At 38.5% G+C, this 26,920-nt stretch overlaps 1 protein-coding gene across 1 annotated transcript in view; it reads right to left on the bottom strand.

The window, feature by feature from the left end:
* Positions 1-26,920, bottom strand: part of lrrc75bb (leucine rich repeat containing 75Bb) — a 30,895-nt gene continuing 3,975 nt past the window's right edge. Inside the window, exons 2-4 of the mRNA XM_004074932.5 lie at positions 23,593-23,721; positions 19,109-19,221; positions 1-1,064 (exon numbers count right to left, since the gene is read on the bottom strand). Coding sequence (XP_004074980.1) covers positions 473-1,064; positions 19,109-19,221; positions 23,593-23,721 — 834 coding nt within the window. The 3' untranslated portion in view covers positions 1-472. The remainder of the gene's footprint in view (positions 1,065-19,108; positions 19,222-23,592; positions 23,722-26,920) is intronic.

Raw genomic sequence — 26,920 nt, 5'->3', positions numbered from 1 at the left:
TCATGGATTAAAAACCATTGTTTAATAATGAATCTGACACCAAAGAAAATGTGTAAAACTTAACAGTGTCTGAACACTTTTGGACTGCCTTGAAACATGTCTTACCCACTAACCTGCCCTTGTGCAAGGCACTTACTCCCCATGTTCTTCAGTGGGACATGTAAAGATAATGGAAACCTGTGTGGTAAAAAACATAAGCTGAAGCAGAAAAACACTGGAAAACAGTAAGCCTAAATAATTTCTCTGGGTGAATAAAGGTCATGTCAGTCCTTAAATGCTTTTACACTGAAGGTTCAGCTGCTGATATACCTGCAAAAATCACAGCATTCATAGGGAGATTCTATGCAGTTAATATTGTTGAGGTCTGAGTTTCAGGGTCAGTGTCAACACCGTCGGTAACTCTGATGCCAAAAAGCTGGTTGGGCTTGAGGGCAAAAGATGTTCCATCCACAGAGAAAGTTGCTTCGAGAAATCAACTCCCACAGAAGTGGAGCGGCACATTTTTTGGCATGTTTTCTTCTCCGAAGCCCCAAGCCTGAAGCTCCAGCCTGTCTTCTTCTCTGTCGTCTTCCTCTGCCTCTTCATACTGACTGGGCTCCTCCACTGACGTCTCCATGTTTGGGTTGTAGCTCCCGAAAGCCTGCTCCTCTCTGTATTCATAAATGGTGGGCAGGCTGCTGCGTAAACCGAAGCGGCGGCGCAGGGCCACGAGCAGTGGCTGTGGGATGGTGAAGACATCGACATTGTTGCCCAGGTCGATCCATGCCAGGCTGGGGAACTTCTTAGGGTCCTTCACTGCGTCCGTCAGGTCTTTCAGAATGGCTGATGTCAGGCGGTTTCCATTGATGGCAAGTGTGGTCAGCTTGGGCAGACAGCTCAGGTAGGGCAACAGCAACCGCAAGCTCTCATCTTGCATCATAGTGAAGCTCAGGTCCACGGCTGACACCGCCTCACCGCCGGTCTGAAGATAGAAGGCCACACGGTGGACATCTCTTCCAGACAGCGGAATTCCTGACAGATTGATCACGTCACCTGACAGTTTCTTCTTTAGGGTGGTCTTCAGACTGTTTAAGGACAAGAAAAACACTGATTATCTTTTGGTTCACAAATTGGATCTCCGATCTATACTGTAAGAGGCCATTTCTGGCAAACACCATTAAAATGCATCTGTTTTTTGGTACTTGTAACCTGTTAGATAAAGATAAACAACTAATCAGGAACCACCTTTATTAACAGGTCTGAGGACGTGCAATGTGCACAGAAAGGATAGCAGCTTCTACCAGTGTGGAGAATTCAGCAAGCAATAATGCAGAAAAGGGAATTAGCATTTCCATGTCACTCAGTCTGAACCACTTAACAGCAAAGTTCTGCTCACAGACTGAAAAATGTCTGTGAAAAGCAGCCAGCATCCACAGTCTTCAAGTCAAAACACCCACAATAGCGTTCAAAAAACTATGCAGAATGGCTCATAAAGCAAAACAAGTACCGGTAACTGGGTTTGCCAGCCTGACAGGGCCTATTTATGTTTTTTTTCTTATTTTTTTACATCTGGTCACCTATGTCTGCATTTTTGGAGTGACAGGGTAGCCGGCAGCATTTACAAAATGAGACAATTAACTGCCGGACTTTTTCCATTTGAACCATGTAGGGAATCAAATTGTTAAATTCCCCAAATGAGCAGAAAGAGGCAATTTTAATAAGAATCCTCAGGCAGTAAGACTCATAAATTAAACAGTCAAGCGTGTCCTAACGTAGTGTACTTGGTCTATGTGATGGATTATTTCATGGAAAGATGTTAAATGTTCCTTCTTGTTTTTTTTTTTAGCTTATTACAAATGCAAAATGTACCTCAAAGGCATTTTAAAAACATTTTTTCTAGAGTTAGGAACTATAAAGCACAAATTGGGAAATGTATGAGAATTGGTGGACAATTCAAAGAAGCTGACCAAGGTTCCATTTCAAATCCCAGCTGTGGCCTTTCTGTGTGGAGTTTGCATGTTCTCCTCGTGGGTTTTCTCTGTGCACCCAGCGTTCTCCCACGGTCCAAAACCATGCTTCATAGGCTAACTGCTGGTTCTAAATTGTCCCTATTGAGTAATTGTGTATCTCTGCAACAGACTGGCGACCTGTTTAGTGGTTCCTTGCCTTTGCCCAACAATAGCTGGGATAGGCTCCAGCAACCCTGTGGATGAATATGAGCATCAACTGTCATTAGAAAATAGTATTTTTTTTTTGTTTGGACTGTTTTAAGTTTAAAAACAGAGCAACAGGTGACAGAAAAGTCAAACACTTTATTTTGCTGAATGCTATGAAAAGCTGAACTTGCTTATTTTTAATAGCTCTTTTAGCTTGTAAGGAGCACTAAGGACACTCCCTGCATCTCTCTTTCCTCTGTCTGCAAGCCTCATAAATCGACAGGCTGCGCTCTTTGCATCTGTCATCCCCTCTGCTTGGTTAAGGGAAAGAGAAAGATCTGTGGCACACCGATGCTGTGATTCGTAAGATTATTGATTCCAGGCGTAGGCTATAATTCGTCTCTCCCTCCCTCACATCTTCTCTCCTGCTCATTTTCTTTCACCTCTTTCTTTTGTGCAGACTCGCTGAACTATATCTGCTGAAGGAAATACACTCGTTCTTTCTTTTTTAGCTATTTCTTCTGCTTGAAAAAACTTCATTTCAATTTTAATTAAATTAAATGTAGAATAGTTAATTGATCATAAAAAGCAATACATTCTATCCTTAATGTTCCGATTTAATCTATAGAAAGAAAAAGTAATCCATTTTTTATATATATATATATATATATATATATATATATATATATATATATATATATATATATATATATATATATATATATATATATATATATATATATATACGAGACATGGGACTAAACTGTTGATGAGTCCTAGAAACAATTATTTTATTCAAATATCACTCATGCCCTTTAGGTAAAGTGAATACAATATTTTCCTAATGAATCTTGGGGTTTGTAAAAAACAAAAAAAAGCTCCAAAAGGGGATCTTGTCAGTTATTCGAAGAAGAAAATATGTTTTGCTTGTCTTTATTTTTTTTTTCGAACCATTTATACTATAAGTAATTGAAAACCAAAAGAAGGTTTTGCAAGTTTATTGTTTATGAATGCAACTTAGAACAATACCTACATTTTCTTGAAATTAATGCTTGATAAGTAGTTGGTTAGTACTAGTGTGAGCATATTATCAAAGTAGGAATGACTTTGTTGCTGGGATGAAAAGACTGCGGGCTATCTCAGACTCATGAGAATTTCTGAGAACAGAACAACATGACCATCAACATTTATATCAGCCTGCAGCTATGATGTTCGTCCATGTTTGTGACCAAAAGACCAAAATATTCAAAAACAGGCATGAAAAAACAGAGAAGAATCTCACATTGATTAACTCATGTTGGTCTATCAGATGTATCAGCGTTCGCGGCAACATTAAGGCAATGCAGAAAATCTGCGACATATTTTTGACCCATTTCTGTGACTTCTGGAGGTTTGCAGGCACGCGCTGGAGTTTCTGTGTCAGTCTGATAAAACAATTGTCCAAACTGATTTATTTATGGGAGGAGGGGGTTCCTGTCGCTTCTACAGATTTTCCTCTTACATGTCCATGTAGCGGGAGCAAAGAGTATGTGCTCATGGGGAGGCAGAGATGTAATGTGTTTTTAATGAGACAGAACCTAGACAACCTTAGACTTCCTTCCAAATCCACTGCCCCCGGGTTTGGTGAACACACTTCCACCCACAGGCTGCTCGGCTGGCTGCAGGCCCAGCAGCACAGCTAGCATTTTTTGCAGCAACAGCATATGCCTCAGTCCATCCCAATCAATCCATAATATTGTAAACAAGAAAAAAGCCACATCGCGTTGGTCGTGACTGCCAGTCCTGCTTGCTGTGGTTCACATCCCACAGCTTAAAAAAAAATGTGTCTACATAATCATTTCATGATTGCTAGCATCCCCTGTGCCGAGACTCATTTAAAAATAAAACAAATAACCGGAGGAAATCCATCTATTGACATCCTCAGGAGTTACTGTTGTAACTGCAGCAATCTAATAAGAACTTAGTCTCATGTGTCAAACTATTGGCGGTTAAAATGTGGGTTCAATCCGAGGGTCTTAATTGCTTTCCGTAGCTTGTCTGTCCTCCGGGAAGTTGTTAATTTTTTGAACAGGGCTCCCTCCGGCTCTGTTGTTACATAAGCCGTACAGGTATGAAACATCTGGGCTTTGTCACGTTAATGCTGCAGGCAAAGACATGGAAAAGGTGAAAAGAAAACCTGCACATTTCCATTAAACAGAGAAGGGTTTCAGAGCTACAGCTTGCTGCTAACGACTGATTGAATCTGTTACACCTCACTGGACGGCATAAATCATAATTCTGCAGCTGTTTGATCTTTTCTGGAGACAATGGTTATAGACTAATGAATATAAAAATCTTCTGTCAGAGCACAACAGATAAACTATGGTCAATTTGAAATTTTGTTCTGTGGGTTTTTGCCACGTACAAGCAGGTTTATGTGAATATGCATCTTTAGAGAACATTAAGTCTCCACCTTTAAAGGGCATATCGATTGATTTCTGCGTTCACACACATTTTCCAGCCCATACTCCTGTGCCACTTGGTGTCAGGTTAGTCTCCGCTCAGTCTGGCTGTCTCTCCTAGTGAAAGGAAAGTGCTCGTCATTAGTCTGCTGCCTCCCTGCTTCACCATTCTGCCCATCAATTTTCTTTTAAAGAAACTAAACTGTTTCAACAGCTGAGAAAAGACGGAGAGCGTGAGGGATGAACCAGGCAAAGAAAACGCGGTCAGGACTTAACGCTCACTTATATTTCAACATGAAAAATAAAGCAACATTGTGACAGGGGTGTGAATAAAAGCCAGTGGCATCCTGTCTTGCCCCTCCCAAAACGAAGTTCTGCTTTACTTAATCTCTCTATATAAATAAGTAAAATCAACAAATATAGGAGGGCGTGGTGGAAGCTTTAGTTGGCTCATTTATTGTGGGATTTAATTAAACTCTTGGGGGGGGCGTATGTCCTGGTAATGCATTAAAGTGCCTATTATTGATTACATGTTCAGTCATGTTGCTTGTGAGTCCAGCAAAGACTTTACTGAGGCCGATGTTTGAATTTTAATGCCTTAATAACAAAAGCCCTTTAAAATTGTTGCTAACAGCAACGCTTGCACAGAGTACGCAACAAAACCTAATACATATTTACTGCCACTGTACTGAACAGAACGACAACCAGATGAAACTGAGATAAACCTTCATCAATCCAGGAGATTCCTGAGGCTTTTTGGGAATCCAAAAATCAGAGTAAGAAAAAAAAAACAATCCACAAATGAAGAAATCACAGAACCTCAAACTCATCCAGATAATTATTAAAACTGCTGGAGTAACTTTATGCCTGTTTTTTGCAGCTCCATTTAGTGTTCACACAAAATAGAAAGTAACTGGAAAAAATAGCATCTGTGGGGGAGTCCACCTTAAATCAAAACAAACCATAAGGAAATACATTTCAATACATTTCTTTTTATCATTGCAAATCTTAACCCTCAAGGAAGATATCATGTTGCAACCTCAAACAGGCCGTTTTTGCTGAAAATACCCTCCAGTGCAGATAAATTAAAGCAATTTTTCAAAGAGGACTACAACTCCTGCACAGATGTGAAACACTCATTGCCAATTATTGCAAAAGCTTGATTGCATTTGATGCTGCCAAGCGTGCCACAGCTAGTTATTAGATTAAGAGGACAATCATTTTTTTCTTATAGGACCAGCCAGGTTTGACCATCTGTTAAAAGTAAAAAAAATAAAATAAAATAAAAAAACAAGATTTGGGCCTTAGAAATGTTAGATTACCAAAAAAAAAAAATCACGTTTACTGTTTATTTTTCTAAAACATGAGACTCGATTGCTTTACTTTTATTATCCTATAGTGGAAGTATAATCTGTTTTTAGTCTAATTTTTGGGCTCTATTTTTACTATGACTATGGAGCTGTAAGCAAGTGTAAGTGGTCATACCAGTCTGCTTTGGTGAGCCAAGTATCCAAAAAGAGGTGACATTTTAATGTAGCGAAACCTAAACAGGATGGATGAAAATTGTGCAGTGTTTGGAGGGAGTCACTCGCAGCCTTTTGGCAGCAGATGAACGATGTGGATTTAGGCCAAGAAAAGGGCCAGCTGCGGTCAGACGAGGACGAGACAAAGCAAGTGTCTGCAGAAAGTCTCCAAGAAAGTTAAGAAAACAGAATTTTTTTCCCCAAGTGCATTCTCAAGAAATTCTTAAATACAATGGTCTGGGGACAGCAAATATACAAGGTTTTAAGCAGTTTTGATCAACAACTCAGAAAAATTTAAAATTTACTGAAATCTTCCTTTTTTTCCAATTGCTTCTATTTTTACCATTTAACCAATACAATTCTGGACTTTCTATTTATTAGAAATCAATCATTGATGTGGTTTAGAATAGGGTTTCTCTGACCTTGTTAATAGAAAATATTACATTCATGATTGTGAAGAAATAACCAGCATGAAGACAAATGCTTTATGATTCGTTCAGATGAACCCTGTCTGACCAAACGCTGAATATGGACGCCCTTTCACAGACTAAACAGAAGGCTTGATCAATGCCACTTCATCAATGGTTTGGTCTTGACTTGTTTATTCCTCTAATTGATCTGTGCTGTTTTGGCTTCAGGCGTCTCTGTAACTCAGGAGTGAAAGTCTGACTGAGGCGTGGGAGAGCCTGCCAGGCTCAACTTTGTGCTGCTCCTTGATTTCTGTTCTCATGTTTTATCTCTGTGTGCCTTCATGCTTGTGACTGTAAGCTTCAGTGCTGAAAATCTCATCTGCAGATTTGAGTAATTTGATTCCTCTTCTTGTTAAGCATCAAATACTTCCTTCATGTGCTTTAAGGTAGTCTGGCCTGGGTTAATTAGCCCTCTCTCATGGGCAAATGGTTGAATCTGCCTTTTCCTCAATAATGCAACTGTCAAACTGATGCTGTGAAAGGCAGCGGCTGCACATACCAGCCACTGTCCTATAATTTCACAGGGATAATAGCACATTTTCTGGGGAGGAAAAAATAGCCTCAAAGCTCTTTTGGATTTGGATTAAATTTCAGTGAAACATTTAGCGGATGGGCTGATTAGGGCTGCCTCCATTGTGCATTGTAAATGAAGCAGCTCTGAGATGTTCAGCACTTGGACATCTTTGATCTGTCAGTTTGTTTAAGATAAAACTTTAAGAGACAGGATGCTTTCTGAACGCACATGCACTCAAAACCATTTAAAGCCCCACTCCAATCTTTCTGATGTATTGTAAAAGCGTTCCCAGTGGTCTTTTACTTGTAATTATGCCATTTTCTGCAGAGCAGCTGTAGTTCATTAGAAATTCACCTCTAAGTTGTGGGCGGGACTGTTGGTGTAAAGTAAGCCTGCCCCCTTCCCATCATCCACCTGTTTACACTCTCTCCTGATATAGCTTACAGCCCCTCATCCCAACCTTTTGCTGTGTTTATACAGCAAAAGGTTTATGAATGCGGGTTCTTGAACTCGCTTTTAGCATACAGTATTTACACTGAGCTGTTGTTACCCGATATGAGTGCACGTACTCACAGTTACAAAACACTTGGTGCAAAATGTTGGAGTGTAAATCTTGTGAATCTTGCTCCAGGCTTTTTCTTTCACAGCTTTATTCTGATCTATGAAAGCTTTAGTGTCATATAGTTCCGTCCAGGCACAAATCCCAATCATATATTTCTCCTCCATGATTCCTTTTCAAATGGTTGGTACTTTGTGTTTTGAAAAGCACGCTATCCATATGTCACTACCAAATCCGAGTCCCCAACTGGTCAAAGTTCAACTGGTTTAACTTTCAACACACGATCAATGACTATGCGGTTTGTATGTAGACCCCAAAAACGAACTTAAGAACTTGAGCAGCGACATGTGAATGCAAGGGTTTTGAATCTCAAAGCCAGAAACGCTCATGTTCGTGCATTATCAAAGACATTTCATTGGAAGTGGTTGCTTGAACGTACGTTTCTGAGCCCAGTTTGAAAGTAGCATGACATTACCGGTGCAACAAAAATGGCAAGCAATATTGGAGCTATCCAGCCGATTAGTTTTGAGTCAGATGCCAACTCGGACGAGGAAAACGAAGACGTACATTGATGTCGTCGTATAGAAGTGGATGCATTGGAATGGAGAACGAAGCTGGTGCCTTGTCACAGTATAGCTTCTACGTCACACCTACAAAGCTCTTCCAACTGTATTTTTTATCTGCCCCTGATTCACAACAATTTGGATAAATAAATACCAGGAAAAGCAATTCGAAGCCTAATATTCTTTATGTATGCCCTATTTCATCAGAAAAGAAATCTGCCACAAGAAAAAAAGCACTAAAAGCAAATTTTTCATGGGAGTGGGTCTGTAAATGCGAACGAGTTAATCTCGATCATCCTTTGTGCAAGTCAGAAGGTGTGGGTTTAATTAGAAAAAGGGTAAAGAAGGACTCAAGAGTCTGTTGAGTGCAATAAACCTTCAGGAGCTTTAAGCTACTCCATCATCAAATTCTCAAAGGGACTGTGCCAATGAATGCAGTAAACATGTCAGACATGAAGGAGAGAAGAGGGAACACAAGATACACTGCACTATACTAAAAATAAACATAAACTGAAGCATATCATGAAAAGTATTGAACACCTTGGAAAACAGTTGGGATTGCACAACAGCATACCATAAAGCAGGATGATTGTGTCATCTGTGATAAGCAAAGTCACTATTATGAAACTAGTAATAAAATGAACAGGTTTCCAAATTCAGACAGAAAGCTTGGGTAATGGGGGAAAAATATGGTGGCCCTGAAGTACAAATCACACCAACGGATCACTAAATGCAAAGTAACCAGAAAAGGTAGGTACTATGAGACCTTGGTAATTGGATGATGACATTTGAGTGCTGATGTTTAGGTTTTTTCAAATGGGTCTTAAATGTCTGCAGACTAATAAAAGTTTTAAGATTAGTACATTGCATTTCCAGAATTACTTCATGCCAAATAACTTTCGGTTGAATTTATGGACACACATCATCATCCAATCAGTGATGTCCCATGGTACCTATGATTTGCTGTCTTTGCAAAAAAAACAATATTTTTTTTTTGAAAACAAAAGTAATTTCCACAAATCAAACTGAAATGTTAAAAAATGGAAGAAAAGAAGAAATCGGAAAAGCTAGGTACTATATGACATTGCTGATTGGATGATGACAGTTGCCCATTATTTCAATCGAAAGTTGAACTGAAAATTGTGTTTTGTTTTTTTCATTTTGATTTGATTTTGTAAATGTAATGTTTTTTTTTATTATTTGTTTTGATTTTTTAATTGTTGTTTTGATCTTTAATGTTTTTGGGTTGAGTGGTTTCTTGGTGTAATTTGTACTTTAGGGCCACTGTTGAAAATGAAGTTGAATCAGACTAAAGGGGAGGGATTCCATAAGTGAGGTGTCAGAAAAAACAGCACTGACTTTTAAAAAAAAATACTTTGGACCCATTAAAGACTTCGTTGAATACAATAAGATATTGGATTTCTGTTTGATGAGAAAAAACAGAGCAAAAGTTTTACTAATTAAACCGTATAACTTTCTGATTACTATACAATAAAGCCCTGTGCCCTGAAGACTCAAAGGAAAAACTCTGATCTTATCTTCCTTCCTTCTACTCATCCTGCAGGATCTGTTTGTGCTGTGGGAAGCCCTCAATTATTAATAGAAGAGGATGGTGGCAGGATCTTTATGTCTTTCAAAGTGGAGGTCAAATGGAAAGCAAAGGCAACAAGGTTGGTGTTGCAATGGAGTCAAGTAAGATTCTTTTTCTGTGAGTGGAAACCTGACCAGCAGCTGTTTCAACTGCCTAGCTTAGCACTGGAAAAGAGGCGGGTTTCAAACACGCCTGGGGAGTCAGGAGTTGGAGGTCAGACTTGCTGTGTCAGAGCTCCGTGGGAGCACTGCTGGGTGTTTATTAGCTTCATAAAAAGAAGTAAAACATGTGTCATCTGTAGATGATGCATGCACTTTTGTGCTAGATAAAGGGCATGGAAACTGCTGCATTAGAGGAATGAAACATTTAGTCTAGAATTTATACATATAGGTATACGTCTGAATATGCTTATGTAATAAGCACACAGTGCCGAGTATAAGTTTTAGGCAGGTGTAGAAATTGCTGTAAAATATGGTTTAAAAATGGAACTGTTTGTCATTTCCATAAACCAACGAAATGCAAATAATAAAGAAAAAAGACACATCGAAATCAACTTTTTGTAAGATCATCCTTCGCCTTCAAACAGCATCAACTCTTCTTGGTACATTTGCACACAGTTTGTGAGGGAACTTGTCTAATAGGCTGTTCCAAACATCTTTGTGGACAGGCTTTCTTCTGTCTCTTGTGTGATCTCAAACATATTCCATGATGCTAAGGTGGGGGCTCTGTGGGGCCATGACAGCACTTGCTCATCTCTATGCTGAAGACAGTTCTTAATGACTTTGTGGTCATCATCTTGCTGCAGAAGAAATTTGAAGTAAATCATCCCCCTCCCTGATGGTTTTGCATTATGGATGAGAATCTGCCTTTTTTTCCCACTATTAATTGTGACCAAATCTCCAACCCCATTTGCAGAAATGCAGCCTCAAACCTTTAAGGAACCTCCACCGTGCTTCACTGTTGCCTGCAGACACTCATTATTATGCTGTTCTCCAGCCCTTTCATGAACAAACTGCCTTCTACGACCAAATATTTTTAATATATTTTTAATTTTGATCCATCAGTCTGGAAAACCTGCTGCTTTTTTCCTGCATTCTTGAGTCTCTACATCCTGTTTTTCTACATTTGACGTTTGACTCTTTGGCCTGAATTCTTCCATGAAGGCTACTTCTGACCAGACATATCTAAACATTAGATGGATGTACCTGGGTCCCACTGGTTTCAATCACTTCTGTACCAAGGCCACTGCTGGCCATCTTCTGATTTCAGTATTATCTGCAGCATTTAGTTTCCTTGATGGACCACCATGTCTACCATCGTCATGGTTATCCATATCTTTGTGCTTCTTCAAAAGAGCTTGAACATCTCATCTCAAAACCCCAGTCTGCTTTGAAATCTTTGTCTGGCAGAGACTTTGCTGATGCAGTAGAACTACCTTGTGAATCTTGACATGAAACTGTCTTCCACAACCTCACCTTGGTGGCAGAGTTTTGGTTTCAGTTTAAGACTGGATCTCAACCCACGTGTGATTTGATAATCATTAACACCTGTCTGGTGTCATTGGTTAATAATACATCTGACCATAACTCTACAAATTACCTCACTCAGTTTGACAAAGTTCCATGTTAGCTCACTTTGTAAATTGGCAAAAATAAGTAATTATATTATAGTTTTGAAAGCATTCTATGATGGCTGCATGTTTTCACACCTGCCTGCACAGTATGTATGCTGTTATGTACATATTCTTGAGTATTTAGCAAAACAAAACTTTTGTAATTTGGGGGTTTTTGGGGTCTAAGTGGCAGAAAAATCTCTTCTATTACATTCCTCTTGGTTTTTATTCCCAAATGCCAAAGTCAAAGTTAATGTTAGTGTAAACTCATTTGATTAAAATTACATAGCATTCAAACAGCACGATTTTGCCTCTTCAGGGTTTTTTGTGTTAAAAGGCGACAAAACTATAATTGCTGTTAGTATTCAAGCAGTCCATGGTTAGATGACCCCACCTTAAATGATGGAAAAATAAAAAAACTCAATTCCAAAGATTTGAACGCTTTTACAAAAATGTGAATTTCATGCAAAAAATGTACCTATTTGTTAGTTAAGCAGAATTACAATAATTGTGTAGTGGCATAAACATGATGTATCTCACAGCCTGCAGCTTTCCCCTGCAGAGGCAGCTAAACAAGCATGTGACTAGTTCAAATGTGACAGATGCTAACTATACAGTATATACCAGATGGCGTAAAAATACAAAAACAAGTTCCAAGATGGGATTAAAGTCAATTAAATTTACACATAGCTATTTCTTTTAAAATCATGTTTATTCTAAAATTTCCTGACAGTAAATGATGAATGTTTAAACAATGTTAATTTATGCAAGAGTGGGCATTTCCTCAGTCAACATCATGTCGGTGTTGAACATCTCAAAAATGGCAGCTCTTAATAAAAATTAAATAATAATGAAATATTTGTGAATATAAAACAAAACTGTGTATAATAAAGAAAAAAAATAAAAAAAATATTAGAAGCGATGTATCAATCTCTAAGGAGATCAGGACTATCAGGACTCACAAAAATGCAGCTAAGGGGAATTTTACTGTATCTTTTCCTTTGTATGTAACAGTAAAAAAGTAAAACGCTCTGCCTTCGGCAGGTTTGAGAGATGTTTTTGAAGTTGTAGAGGGGGATGGCTAAAATATAGAAATAAAGAACTCCAAGACATTACACATCTAGCAACTTTTTACAGGCTAAACAACTACACGCTGCAGCTGTAATGAAGATGCCTCGGCAGTTTTTCTATGGGCTAATGCTTGCCGTAGTTTGAATTGGAAATGACAGGATGACGGGAAGTGCCACATGTGGAAATGAGCTTTCAGCCGCTGAGCTGAGGCAGGCAGAAAACATTTAGTGATTAGGGAAGACTGAATTTTCTTGCAGCACTGCAGCTCAATAAAAATTTTCAAGTAATTTAAATTTAGTTATGAAAATACATATGTTTGGAAGGACTGCAGGTTTTTAAATGATCACAAGCATGCAGCGGTAGAGTGAAACAACACCATGATTTGAAAGGAAAGTTAGCATGCATCTTAAAATACAGCAGAATGCAAAAATCCAAGGATCCTGTAATTTCTGTGACAAATTTATTTTTTATAAATCATGTTTGACTTTCATTTCAGAGGATTTCATCTCCCTTGCAAAAATATTCATCAAAAGATTACAACAAAATTTACATGAATGCTTTTCCACTGTAGGTAAGTCCTGTGAAGATTAGGGAAATTATTCCACCGACGTATGAAGGCACAGTACAGCGCACTGGTAATGAAGCAGCAGAGGGGAAAAAGGCGTGGGCTTCAGCTAGATACACACAGAATCTGACAATGTTGCTTCAGAATGTAACCGCCGTGAAACAGTCAGTAAATAATGATAAATCTTTTTGATTCACTGCCTTGTTCACACCACCGCTGGTCCTGATTCTCTGTGGAGCTCAAGTCCGGATTCACACCAAGGATTGGTGGAAAAAAGAAAAGCTTTGAACACATTTCATAAATGCAATGGAGAATTTTTAAGGGGACACAAATTTACAAAAATGTAGATTTGGAAATGTATCATCATTAAGTTTATTACTAAAAAATATTGTCATGTAGACTTGGTCTGATTTCAAATTCTACTTTCTCCTAAAAGTAATTTTAATACCAAAGATAAAAACAACTTAATCTGTCTTACTGCAGAGGAGACTTTCCCCTTTTTTACTTGATGTAGGTTTCTTAGTTCACTTCCGATGTGTTTGGTCAGTGTTAATTCCCATTGCTGCTGGACTGCACCCTTATTTTCAGATTGGGGAGCTTTCACACCTGCCAAATAAAGTTAACAAAAATCTCAGTGGAGTTCATGTTTCGATTCTAATCATGATAAGACATCAACATGTAATTTTTCGGTTTCCATTCAAAAAACCATGTTTGGCGGCTGGATGGCTCAGTGTCATGTGGGGCCGGTGTATGGGATGCCACAGGTTTGTTCCCCAGGGGGTGCAATAAGCTTCATACAGTGTGGGTCGTTATAGGCAAGACCCTTCATGCTACTGGCTAACCATGTAGCCACAAGGAAGTCTGGTCCCCAGCCCGGATAAAACACAGGGTTGTATCAGGAAGGGCATGTGGCATGAAAATCTCTGCTCTGTGGTGACCCCTGAAGGCAAATTCAAATGCCTTGCTCAAGGGCACCGGAGTTGAACTACCTACCCTTACGTTAACCGCATCGTTTGTCTTTTGTTGGAGAATTTGTTCAGCAGCAGCAGACATCTGGCCAATTTTCTGTCTCACCAGGGTGACAAGTTCATCAAGAGCCAACATCCTCTAATTTCTGGTGACATTTGGCTAAGAAAAGCCATTTATTATTGCTTTTAGATAGCATGGGTGAAATGTAGGACAATAAGGAAAAAGAAAGCTGATTTTCTAAAGTGAAGATAAAAAAAGATTAGATGACTTTAAACCTCATCTTCGTGATAAATTGGTCAAATGTTCACTTGTAAGAACAAGTCCTGTTCAATGTTGATTGACTCACTGAGCAGAACTTGTACTATTCTGCAAGTTAATTTGTGAGGTGTCTGTGTTCTGTGGTCAGCCACGATCCAGCTTTTTGTAAATACTAAAAAAATGAGGAAATGATTTTTTGGAAGGGTTCTGCAGCTCTGTGAGCTGTGGGTGGAGAGGAGCTTTGGTGTGAGCAGCATGAGGTCTGGGTCAATTATCAGAATTCAGACAGTTTCCAGCACTCACCTGCAGCTAATGACACCTGCTCAGACAGCTGTCACAGACACCTTCTTCACTCTCACTATCAGCATTTAAAAGAATCTCACAAAGCAATGTGATCAGGGAAACTTTTAACAATGTTTATCAGTGTTTCTAGTATTTTGAAAAGGCTGATGCAGAAAATGTAAAGAGATATTGCTCTTTATCTGCAGTAATTTCTTTAATTGCGTCTGCAAAAGCTGATCTAACACAGCTTTCGGCAGCAAATAAAAGTGAATTTATGAGAAGATTCCAATCTCTTCAAACCCTGCTGCAATGGCAGTTTGAGTCTAATAAAAAATATGAGCTTCATTAATCTGAAATTCAATATCAATCGCGAAAACATTGGCAACCCCCCTCCAGGGAATCGGCGAAAGTGTGCTTCCCAGAACATACGGCTCCTGCTGCTGCAGAGAGAAATGAGATTGCCATACCTGGGACAGACTTATGTGGCATTTATGATATGAACTGAGCGAAGATGCCCTCAGTCATTTGGGCAGATTTATGCTTTTTATGTTATCTCCCAAACATTTTCAACTGCAAGCTTTGACTTCACTAAAACACACCAATTTATACCACAAAGTGCAGCTGCATTTATCCTTTGATTTAGTTCACAAAGGAAACAAATTTGTACAATTTTATTGTAATATGCATGAAAAAAAAAGAATTCTTGAAGATTTCAGAGAGAGGCTTAAGGAAGGAAGAATAAACATGACTTTTATGGAGCAACCTTGCAGTGATTCCACTTTCCGTCTGACACAGCGCTTCCCCAGAGCCTCAGCTCAAACTGCACAACTGCTGTGTATGGCAACTGTTGAACAAAATGGGATCTCACTAGACAGAGGGCAAGAAAATCAATGCGAGGAGGGGATTTTAAACAAGGTGGAGTGGAGGTTCAGGGGGAAGACAACAGGAAAGGAGAGTGGAGAGGTTATGGAGGAAAAGATGGGCAGGAGTAAGAAGAAGGAGAAAAAAAATGACATGAAAGGGAAGCTTTTTGAAAATGTTGTGATGTCTAATTTAATTCAAAGATATTCCTATTCCCAGAGAAAAGAAACCGTCTGCTTTGAGTCTAACAGTGGCATGCTGTTGCTGTGTGGATGGTTGCAGCTCAGGCTGTGAAAGACATGGCGGTTGCTAATGAGCTCACTGGGAGAGCCTGCTTTGTTGTTTTGTTGAGTGTTATTTTGAAATATCGCTACCAAGAGAGTGGGACAAAATAGAACTCAAGTTTTCTTTTTCTCATTTGAGTCTGTTGTTTCTTTTACCAACGAATATGTTTGTTTGAGCAGGTTGGCATCCATTAACACTGGTGTTTTTTTTGTCACTTGAGCAATGCTAATCTCTTCAAGTGTGGTGTGCCACAGGGTTTTGGTATAGTACCACATTTAATCTCTACCAAAAAACACCAAAAGCGTGACATTTTCTTCAGATTTTACAATTAGGGTGACCTTTAACTTTTTTTTCTGCTGACTACAAACAAATTGGGTTTTGACATTTAAACATCAGTTTGATTGGTGTTGCTATAGCTACAGACTTTCATGTTTAAATACCCACTCCAATCATCTTTTGATCTATTTTAAAAGCATTGTTTTCTAGGACAGAGTTTCTGCAGAAAGGAAGGAGTTCATTAGAAATTCACCTCTGAGTTGTAGGCGGGACTGATGGCACAGAGCAAGTCTTTCTCTACTTCCTGACATCCATCTATTTACACTTTCTTCCCCACCCATTACTGATGCAACAAAACGGGAAGCTTCAATATTTGATTCGAATTTTCTTTATATCATTCCAGCTTTTACAACTGTAGCCAGTTAGTTTGTCTCAATTAAAGTCATTTTGATGCCTATCAAAAAAACAAGAGACAAAAAAAAAGAATCATCTGCAGAAAAAAATAACAATTGCATCAGGAAGTAAAAGCCGTCTTTGAACTAAAGTGCTCACAGTCTGCCTCAAACCGTCCAGTCATGCATTTCCAAAATCCTAGATTCTCATAAGTGACTTATCTGGGAGTTTTACTTAAAATCTTTTTTGGCAATCACTTTGAGGAAAAAGAAATAAACACATGTTAAAGGTGTTGCAAGACTTATTTTTGTCACAACTGTTCTGAAAGTCATCTTTCTAAATAGAAACAAGCTCAGACATGAACGCTGTTCTAAAAACTCTCAGGGAAAAGGTTTACAACATTGCACCTGTGCAAAACAACTAACGACTTCTGATCATTAAAGCAACAATACAAGTGCAACAGAAAAAAGATGCTTTGAATGTTTTGATGCAAGATAGTTTAAAAATTATACATATTTTCTGTCTGATTATATGTAATATTCTTTACATTCTAACATTGTTTTTTTTGTGGATAAAAATATTTCTCTTTTGTTTTCCCTATTGTTCAGATTTAAATTGGTTTGAAAATACACATATCAAAAGACAAGGTGCTTTTTGCCATGATTATCCTGTGTTAGAAGTTTGTTTTGATTCAAAACCAGCAAGAAAATGGGGCAAGAAGAGGCTCTTCCTCTTATTTCTTCCCTCCTCCTCCGAGGCATGACCTGATTCATTTCATTTTTAATCAACAAATGAGGGGTGCGGCTTTATTGTATATCTGTGAAGTGGATTGCTTGGTTATATCAGCAGAGTGTGGGGCTGCCACAGGATTTAGCACCGTGCTTACGTAACCCTGACTGGCTGAGACAAGCTCAATGGAGTGTTTTTTTTTATTATAGCCTCCTGACAAAATCAAGTCTAATCTTGTTGCATATCACGCTGTTTATGTTAAAATGACAGTGCCTGAGGGACATATTGCAAGTGAAATGTAAAGTTTTATGATTATGTATTTCTTCACAGTAGCAGGTCAGTGGGAGGTCTCAAAAACAGATTCTAAGGAACCTTGAAAGCCCTGAAACCTGCAAGTTGGGGCCAATTACGGTTTGGAGAACTAAGGCATAGTAAATTCATAAAGACATTACTGTCAGTTGAACACAAGTTTGAACTGCTGCGACTTTGATCACTCTTTTTGAGTGCCATTTCCTTCAACTTCACACCCCCCTCTTCCAAAATCCTCCAATCTCTTGCGAAATCATCAAGCATCAGAAGAACTTGTTTCCTCTATTTTGCCTCAGATACAAACTGTTTACCAAGTCGTGCAACTGCCAAGGGGTAAAATCATGTGTTGCAATCTATAAAGTGCAAAATTAAAAAAAGCTTTTTCTTTATTTTTTTCCCCCCTCAATAATCCTCTTTATGGTTGAAAGGAACAGAGCCTGTCCTGGCTGTTAATGGGATGGAGGTGGATTACATTCTGGACAGACAACCTGACATGACCACAAGCTCAGAGACAAACAGCAATGAACACTCACTCTGACAAATTACAGCACGCTTCTTTTCCACTTGAACCTACTTGGCTCAATGAAGGGGCAAAGATGGACAGTAAGTTTGTGCCTTTATGGGTAACTAGAAGGGAAAAACAGCCACAGCAGTTATTAGCAATTATTGGAACACGCTCAATAAGGCTGTTCAAGAGCTGAAAATTCAATGCTCATAGGCTTCAAACAGGAAGTTGCTCTGCTCAGCACAGCTCTAGTTTAGTTTTGCTTTTGCATGAGGGAAACTACCTGGCACCTGTTTCAAACATGCAGTATTGATCCTAAAGTACAATGTCAACAGACTGACGCTGATTGAGTTATAGTGCCATTACAAACATGTGGAATGAATGCTTTAATATTTTTGATAAGTTAGCATTTAGACAGTTAGCATAAGCTAAAATTAGCTTATGTTAATAGAGGGCAAACACCAACTTTTAACAGTGGTTTTTCTTACATCTTGGTTTGACACTGCTGTATAGTTTAAAAGATTTCCTGTAATTTAACCTATCCTAAATTCATCACCTACAGGTTGTGCTTTTTCTCCTCTCCTATCTTAAGTTAAAAAGCCTTGGAATGAGCAGCAGGTTAAGAATTCTTAAATTACTAAATTGCGATTGTGTTTTTTCTTGCTTACAAAGATCTCTATGGCAGTATGTAATATTTAAAACAATGTCAAGGTGAAAGGAGTTCAGTTAAGTGATGATTCAAGTGAATTATGGAAAAATACCAATAAAATTACCCAGATACCTAAAAACCGTGCAGAATAAGGGGAAAATATGCAACTCAAAATAAAAAAGTATAGTGCTTAGTGAAAAATTCATTTCTGGTTATCATAAATTTTAAATGTTAGCATAAGAGTCATCAACATTCTAGACTCATTGTATCTAAAAATGTCAAAGAAAATGTAAAATTTGCATTTGACATATACAAGAAAATGACATTTGCTGATTCAGCTTAAAAGCCAAGGATGCTCTCGGGGTACAGATCTCAAAGGGAGAAAGTTTTGCTGGATCAGGCTGAAAACTTTTTTGTTTCAGAATTTTAGGGCAACTCTGGGGAATTTTAAGAGGCACTGATGCATTTGGTCAGGAGGCATTTAGCACCCCTGGGACATTGCATTCTGAGGAGTGTTGGCATGGCTTCACACACTCACACACACCCACCAGGCCTGAGTCTTCCTCCTGGGCACGCCCTGTCTCTTCCACTTGGAGTGGGGAGACAAGTGATAAATCAGTTGGCGGCATATCTTGTTGGTGGACTTGAGCGAGTCAGCCTCCTGAAAACAGGAAATTTGATAAAGCCATCACTTAAACACAAAAACTGAAATTCAAGTTTTATAAAGGGATGGAAATAAATAATACAAGCAAGAATAAGGCTACATTTTCTACAGAAAATATCTACTTTTTCTCCTTTGCAATCACACTCTGATCATCTTTTGATCTATTGCAAAAGCATTCCAAGCGGTCTTTTTTATTACCATTATGCTGTTTTTAGCCAAAACAACAGACAAACCTCTGTTTTCTAGGGTATAGTTTTTGCAGTGTGGCAGTAATGAAATTGTGTTGAGGTGGGAACATTAGTGTGGAGTAAGCCTATGCTCATTTTCAATCAACTTTTTCGTTGTGCCTGAATACCTTCTGTGATGGCAGCATACCCTGCCACACCCACAAACAACATGGCGGTAACCTCCCTTCAGCATTGCACACTTTCTTTTTAATTTTATTATTTCAGATTCTCTATTCTTGAATAAATGCACACATTTCTTTGAGTTAAAATATACATTCATTATCTATTTTCAATAATTTCTAGCACATGGACACTTGTTTAGTTTACTTATTTTGGTTTGTTTAATTAATGTCACCTGTTTTTGAGTTGCCAGTGCTGAGGGGGCTACTGGTCGCTATGGGTGTGGCTGAGGTTCTGCTCCTGGAGCTGTGCTGTGAGGACTGGCAAAGGAGGAGCTCAAGTCTTCACAGCCTTTAAATACTCCAGTCAGGCAATTAGGAAGGCACCATCTACTGAAGCCTCCAGGGGAGAAACCAATGGACTTATTTAATGTTTATTTGCTTTGCTTCTGTTGGTCATTATTCATTTTGTTCAGTTTTTGATTTTTTTCTCTTCCACTAGGAGACCAAGTTTTGTGTTTAGTCTTGTCTTTATAGTCTTTGTTAAATGTTTGTGTAGTCATGTTAGTTCCCCCCCATGTTTCTCAAGTGGTATGATCAGCCACTATATATGTTCCCCTGTTCTGTCTTTGGTTAGGTCAGTTTGTTTCTGTTACTTGGTCTGTTCAGTTGGTTAAGTTAAAGGTTTTGCCTGAGTTAATTATGTTTCTGTTGACCTCTTTTAAGGGCCCAGTTTGTTCATCTTTTTACATTTTTTGAGAAAAATTAAAACTTTCATTTTTGATAAACTTCTGTTGTCCTCATTGGCCGCTCGATCACTCACACCTTCACTACTCACTACGTAGTGTGTATATGGTGCATTTGCCATTTTTTAGTGCTGTAAGGATCTACAATTCCAAAACGGAATGCCCTAAATATTTCTCAGAAGTGTCTGTGAAATGCCACAGTGCATCAATGCTCACTAGATAAATAAATATATTATAGACCACAATGAATTGTGTGTGTGAACAATTTATTATGGAAAAAATGTATTTAATTAATTTTTTTAAACAAATCGTCCAGGTTTTCACCATCAGAACACAATAGATTCATAAATAGTTTTCATAAAATGTGTGTATTTATTATTATTATTATCATAACGTTTTTACAAAAAATCTGTGACATCATATATGCCATGAAAAAAAAAAGTAGCATTGTGTCCGAATTGGTTTTAAAATCCAAGGAACTAAATAGTGCCGTGCTGAATAGTTTTTAGTGGTTAGGTAGTGGGGAGGGACTTCTGACATTAGCTTTGTTTACACTCTCCTGCTAGTTTACAGTCCACCTCAACCTAGCATTAGCAGTGTAAAAAAAATGGTGGAGCTGTCCAGTTTTACAGTCCTGAGCCAAATGCCTGTTTGGTTGGATTCATCAGCATAAAGCGGAGGAGAGAGGTTGTGGCTGGCTCATTATAGTTTGTACGGAACAACTGCAAGCTTTTTCAAACAGAGTTTTTTTTTAATCTGCTCCTGATTTGCCACCATTTGAATAAAGAAATACTTAAAAAGGAGAGAAATGCTACAACAACATGTTAAAAACAGCGAAAATACAATTTTCATTGGAGTGGGTCTTTAAACCCTTGTTGTTGTTTTTTTATCCTTCGTGCCTTCTGTCCACCTTCTTGCCTTTATTTTAGTCCCACACTTCAAAAAGACTTAAAACGGCATGGGTTGCACTGAGCAAGGCTAAATCTAATTAATGGGACAACACAACAACAAGAAAGAGAGAATGTGGTGAAAGAAAAAGCAGAGTCAATTTAGCCTTAGGCGATTAACCATCCTTTCTGCCAGTTCTTCTTGTGTGTGACAAAACAGACGGGCCTTGTGCTTCTAAAACATTCGCCTCTGCTGTTTCAGAGTCTGGGCATGATTTACAGTAGCTAAAGCTTATTTGTGACGTTGAAAGTGCTCAGGATGTGTGATCTGCACGGATCAACATTGCCTTCCATAACCATAGGACATTAATCATGGCGTCTCAATCGAAGTGCATCCAAGCGTGTGAACTGAATTAACTATTTAGGATGATAATTGAAGGTTTTGAACTTTCACAAATGATGTTTGTTTTACTTCACGATGTGCCCTTGAAGTTTCATCTGAATAAAGACAAAAGGAGGCCACTGAAGCAGCTGCCTGGGCCTTAATCCAGCACATAGCCTCTCAGCATCCCTGTCACGTTTAGCACAGTATCTCGCCATGAGTCGACAGCTAGTCAGGAGCACATTGCTGCCAGCTCCTTACTTTCTGTTCTTAAGTCCCGGGCTTTCCTCACTAAAGCAGAAAGAGACGGGATTAGAGTTTCTTACAGGTGATTTAGTCTGGACATGATTGCAGAAAATCGCAGTGTCCCTATTTTTAGGGCTTTCTCAACTTTTTCCTGAAAAGATAACTACTTGCTTTTAAACATCTTTTTATAGCTGCTTTTACAGGCTGTCTAATGCCATTGCTCATATACTTGAGTCTGAAATGTTGGAAATTAAAGTGACTGTTTTATACACTCTAATGGATGTGACTCGGCTCATTTCAAGTCTTGACAAAACACTTTATTCATCTGACCTCATGAATTTTAACTTGATATTAGGATATTATGAAAAACTTTGTTTAGTGTGAAGGTCTGACATTGACATTTTCTATTTTACAAGATATAGGTAAGGCCTATTGCTTGGTCTTTCACATGTGTTTTCTCTAAGTTATCAACAGATATTTTCTATTCAGTCAGAATTTAAGTCCACAGTTTTTTATTATTCATTGATAAATCCTTTGTAATTTTTTGTTTTTAAATAAATTTTGTAATATTTTTATTAAAATCAAGTTTTTAAAGACCCTCTCTAATGAAAACAATTATATTTGGTGTTTTTAACATGTTTTTGTGTCATTTTTGCTGATGATGGAGAGCATATATTAAGAAAATTCAGCTCAAAACGAAAAATTTCTTAGCATTTCTTTATTCAAATTGTTGTGAATCAGAAGCAGATGAAAAAACATAGTTTGAATTTAAGAAATTCTTACGTAGAAAATATGTCGTGTGGGCCACAAGCTCCCTGCTCTGCTCCATCCATGTACGTCTTTGTTTTCCTTGTCTGAGCTGGCATCTGTCTCAAAACTGTACAGCTAAACAGCTCCAATATTGATCACCGTTTTATTTTGCACCTCTAATTTTAGATTGGGGGTGTGAAGGGCTGAAAGTTGGCAGGAAACCGTGTAAACAGAGAGCTCTCAGCAACGGGAAGGGGAGGGGGGGGATTGCTCCATGCCAACAGTCCCGTCCATAAATCAGTCATGAATTTCTAATGAACTACTGCCCACTTGAGAGAAACTATATCCTAGAAAATGTCACAGGTTTTTTGATTTTGGCTAAAAACGGCATAATCGTAATTAATACACCACCGGGAACGCTTTGAAAATGGACGAGAAACTGATCGGACTGGGACTTTGGTTTCCCCAAAGTAACCCTGGCTAATATTCCAAGGATAGCTAAATTGTTTGTAAGAGATGACATCTGTCAACAAACACACAAATCGGTTATCTATCAGCCACATGCCAAAATCCCCACAGGGCTGCTATTGTGGTTGGTGCCAAATCTAGGCTGACCCAGCCTAGATCTGCATTTATTGTGGTCACTAACTTTACTGACCAAATCGCAAAGGCCTCTGGACTCATGCCCATTCTCTTTAATGCAGGGAAACCAAATGTACCAAACATCCAAAGCTAGGGAACAGATGTCTGGGAAAACCCAAACTTCAGGTTCTTCTTTGAACAATTATTTGATGTTAATCTAGCAGACTTTTGTGTGTAACTTAGGAAAAAAAGCATATTCAAATTTTTTCTTAAGGTTTTTTTTATCTGAAAACCTGCTTTCTATGCGTGAGTAAAAAAAAATTATAAAAGAAAACACAACAAATAAAAATAAACATGAAATCTCTTCCAGGCTCTGAATGGAGAACTGCTTTCTTTTTATTCTATTCAAATATCACAATCAAAACACACCTTTTTTGGACATTGCAGGTCTCGAGCAAGACGAACCAGCAGCTCATGAGAAATGGGGTCCACCAGGTTAAGAAAAGCAGCATTTTTGTACAGAATGTCATTGAGTGACGACCCCTGTAGTCCCAGATCCTGAAGGAAGAAAAAAAAAAGAAAGAAAATAGCAAACTGAACATTGCCCTATCTGCATAACAATCTACATTTCCTCAAATGCGTTTAATGGATTTTTCCATGAAAATAGATTGGAAATAGATTAGAAGCTTTCTTCATTATCCCCTGTCATCTTATGCTGTTGAGCTGAAGCTGATCAGAGGTTCCCTTTAGAGCTACAATGGTAAGCATCTGATACAGTTTATTATACAGATTTTTTATAAAACTTAGTTTTGTTTAAGGAGCTCATAATGCAATATAGTTAGTGGGTGAACTATTACACTTTCACTCTGGTGAGGACAATTACAGGCTAGTTTCTGTGATCGTATTAGCAGTTTTTACTTATTTCTATTAGAAAAAAATGAGTTCTTGATGCAGTTCATGTCTTATGGTTCTGTCAATAAGGATGATGTGAGTGGAAATGTTTTATCGAACCGGGACACATCCTTAGAGAGTGGTGATACTTAGATTATCTTTAGAGGATTTTCTTTTGCACCTAAAATGTAAACAAAACATTCTGACCATAACATTGGTAACATCATCATCAGTGTTTAGGAAGCTTGTCTTCAGCTGATATATTATTGTCGTTTTAGGGTTGACGTGTAAACACAAGGGAAAGAAAGTTCAAGATAATCTCCATTTTCCACCTCCATGCCTCTGCTATTGTGCACGTTTCCATTATCAAGATCACTGGTTTTACTGTAAAAAAAGAACAAAAAACTTTCATTCAGTGGAATATCTTCCGCTTGTTTTGCGATGCAACTTTAGAGGCAGTGAAGCTGCTGAATAAAATGCCTGTTTCCGCTGTATAAAACTGAAAGGCTTTTCAAATAGCAGGCTGGAGGCTGCAGCTGTGTATAAAATTCTCTATAAGCGCTGACAGCCATAACGCTCTCAGGCACAGAAGAGGCAAAGAGGAAAACTCCCATCAGCATTTTCTCCTTCTTCAGCTTTGAGATGATTTATTACAGCGGAGATCTGTGGGATTCCCTTATGCTTGGCTGTTCTTCACGCTATCACAAACCGGGTGTCCAAAGGCAGGGATGGATGTTAAAGAGGTCGTTGTTTTTGCCAGGTGCAGAATTCAATACAACAGATTTTTTTTCCCCCAGACATTTTTTGTAGAGGATTCACAAAAAAAGGAAGCACTTGTAATAAATTGCATGACGATCTGATTCCATGACTTAACTCTGCTGATTCCTCATTGTAAAGGAAGAAAGCTCTTTCAATGTTTGTCACTTCCAGGATGCCTGTGAGCCTTCGGGTCCCCTGACAAATGTCCTCGTTAAAGCTGCATATCTAATCCGACATCGGCTTTGTCACAAAACATCTGAATAAGACGATGAGTTCAAAATGCAGAACATCCTCCCACACATGCAGTTCATTAGAATCCAGTTACATAGAACACACAAAGGCAAGTCATACAGTTGCCAGTTTTGGTCTGTCAAATAGGGCATCCAGCATCCTCTTCTGTTTCTTGGCACTTGGCAAAAAAGCTAGGGTTAGAATACCAAAGTGCATATGTGTTTTTTCCTTATCAAGGAAAAGTGAGCTGCTGGAAACAGTTAAGTGCGGAGTAAAAGCTTGTCTCTGCTTTAATAGTTAACAGTCTATCCATTTCTATTAAAACAATCTTTCATCATTGTTATTGTTTGAGTGTTTTTTTACGGAAGGGCTGTGCAACCTAAAGCCATATGTGGACCATCAAACTATTTAATCTGGCACGCCAAATCGGAATAAATCACAATTAGAACCCTTATTGATAATTTCAAATTCCCTGTAACTCTGATGTCTCCACATATGTGGCGTACTGCAAATACATTGACCTTTGTAGCAGAAAGTTGTTCCGCATTCGTGTGGTGTGGGAAGATTTGTTGTTTTCTCTGATGTTCCTGTGTTTTCCGAGATGGACATTCATTTTTCCGGTGATTCCAACACGTGTTGAAATTCTCCAAGTTTGCATTTTTCCCTAAAGAACATCAACCCATTGGTGCAACTGAAATAAAAATGACAACAAAAGTCACAGGTCCGCCCTTTTGTCAAATTTTAGAACCCTTTGTGGTTCATGAGTCAAAAAATGTGCCCAAACCCTGATTAAGGGTGTCAATGGGTGAAGATGCACTGACTGGACATCTTTAGCCTTAAAACACACTGACACCATGTGTCGTTTTGAGGTTGACTGAGTAGGACAGATTTATTATGGGACCTTTTATTAACATTTGTCATACAGGCAGTGTTTAATGTCAGAGGTCATGTCTGCACGCAGTAGTCTAATGCTGTTTAAATTAGCTGGAAATTACCCTTGGCCTTTTTCAAACTTTGAGAGCTTTCAGAGTTTGGTATGTTTGGCAACTGTGAAAGCTCATCTGAACTCTGGTGTGAAGCAAAGACACAAACACTTGTTTACCTGAAAAATAACGCTGCAAGAAGACTCACTACAGTGTGATTGTAAACACATTTCCGAACAGACCAAAAGTGATCCAAAAACATTAACACTCGCAATTTAAATCCACATAAATGAGAAGATGCTAATCACCTGCAGGAGAATTAGGCTGAATCCAAATCGCATTCCTAGCCCTCTGGCTCCTCTCTAATGCTTAAATTCTAGGGGCATTTGAAGCTTTAGTGGAGTCCGATAGTGTTTTTTAAGGCGCAGGCGTTACGACTTAGGGATGACTATCCCTTTGCAGTTATGGTGATTAGTGTTGCGCTTACTCCTAAAGGTAAGTATTGACTTTTTGTTTTTGCATGATTTTGGAAAGTTATAAAACCGAAAATGTTACGTATTTCCGAGCGCTGGCAGCTAACGTAGATGACTGCGACTTATTGATGCCATCATCGAGCGGTAGTAACTTCCGAATTTGAAGACACTATTTTTTTCATATCTCTCCACTTGGAAGGGATAAATGTAGGGATGGGGAGAAGCCGTAGGGGTAGGGAAGCAATTTAGATGCAACCTTATGGGGTGAGCTAGCTTTCTTCAGTGCTATTTTTTGTCAAGCAGATTTTGCTACTGGATCAGGTTTTATCCACTCCCATATCTTTCAGATAAAAAAATAAAACAAAAATAAAAAAAGAAGTCCAATTGGTTCATGTTTCCCAGGCTAGATATCTGAATTTACCGGACTTTACATGTGATCGCCAACTGGGTTGGATGTTTTTTTTTTCTTTCTACTCATTT

This window comes from Oryzias latipes, chromosome 12 (assembly GCF_053564925.1).
Source record: "Oryzias latipes strain Hd-rR chromosome 12, Olatipes_Hd-rR_3.1".
Lineage (NCBI taxonomy): Eukaryota > Metazoa > Chordata > Actinopteri > Beloniformes > Adrianichthyidae > Oryzias > Oryzias latipes.
The sequence above is the reverse complement of the archived record's forward strand: the minus strand, read 5'-3'. Positions and strand labels throughout refer to the sequence as shown.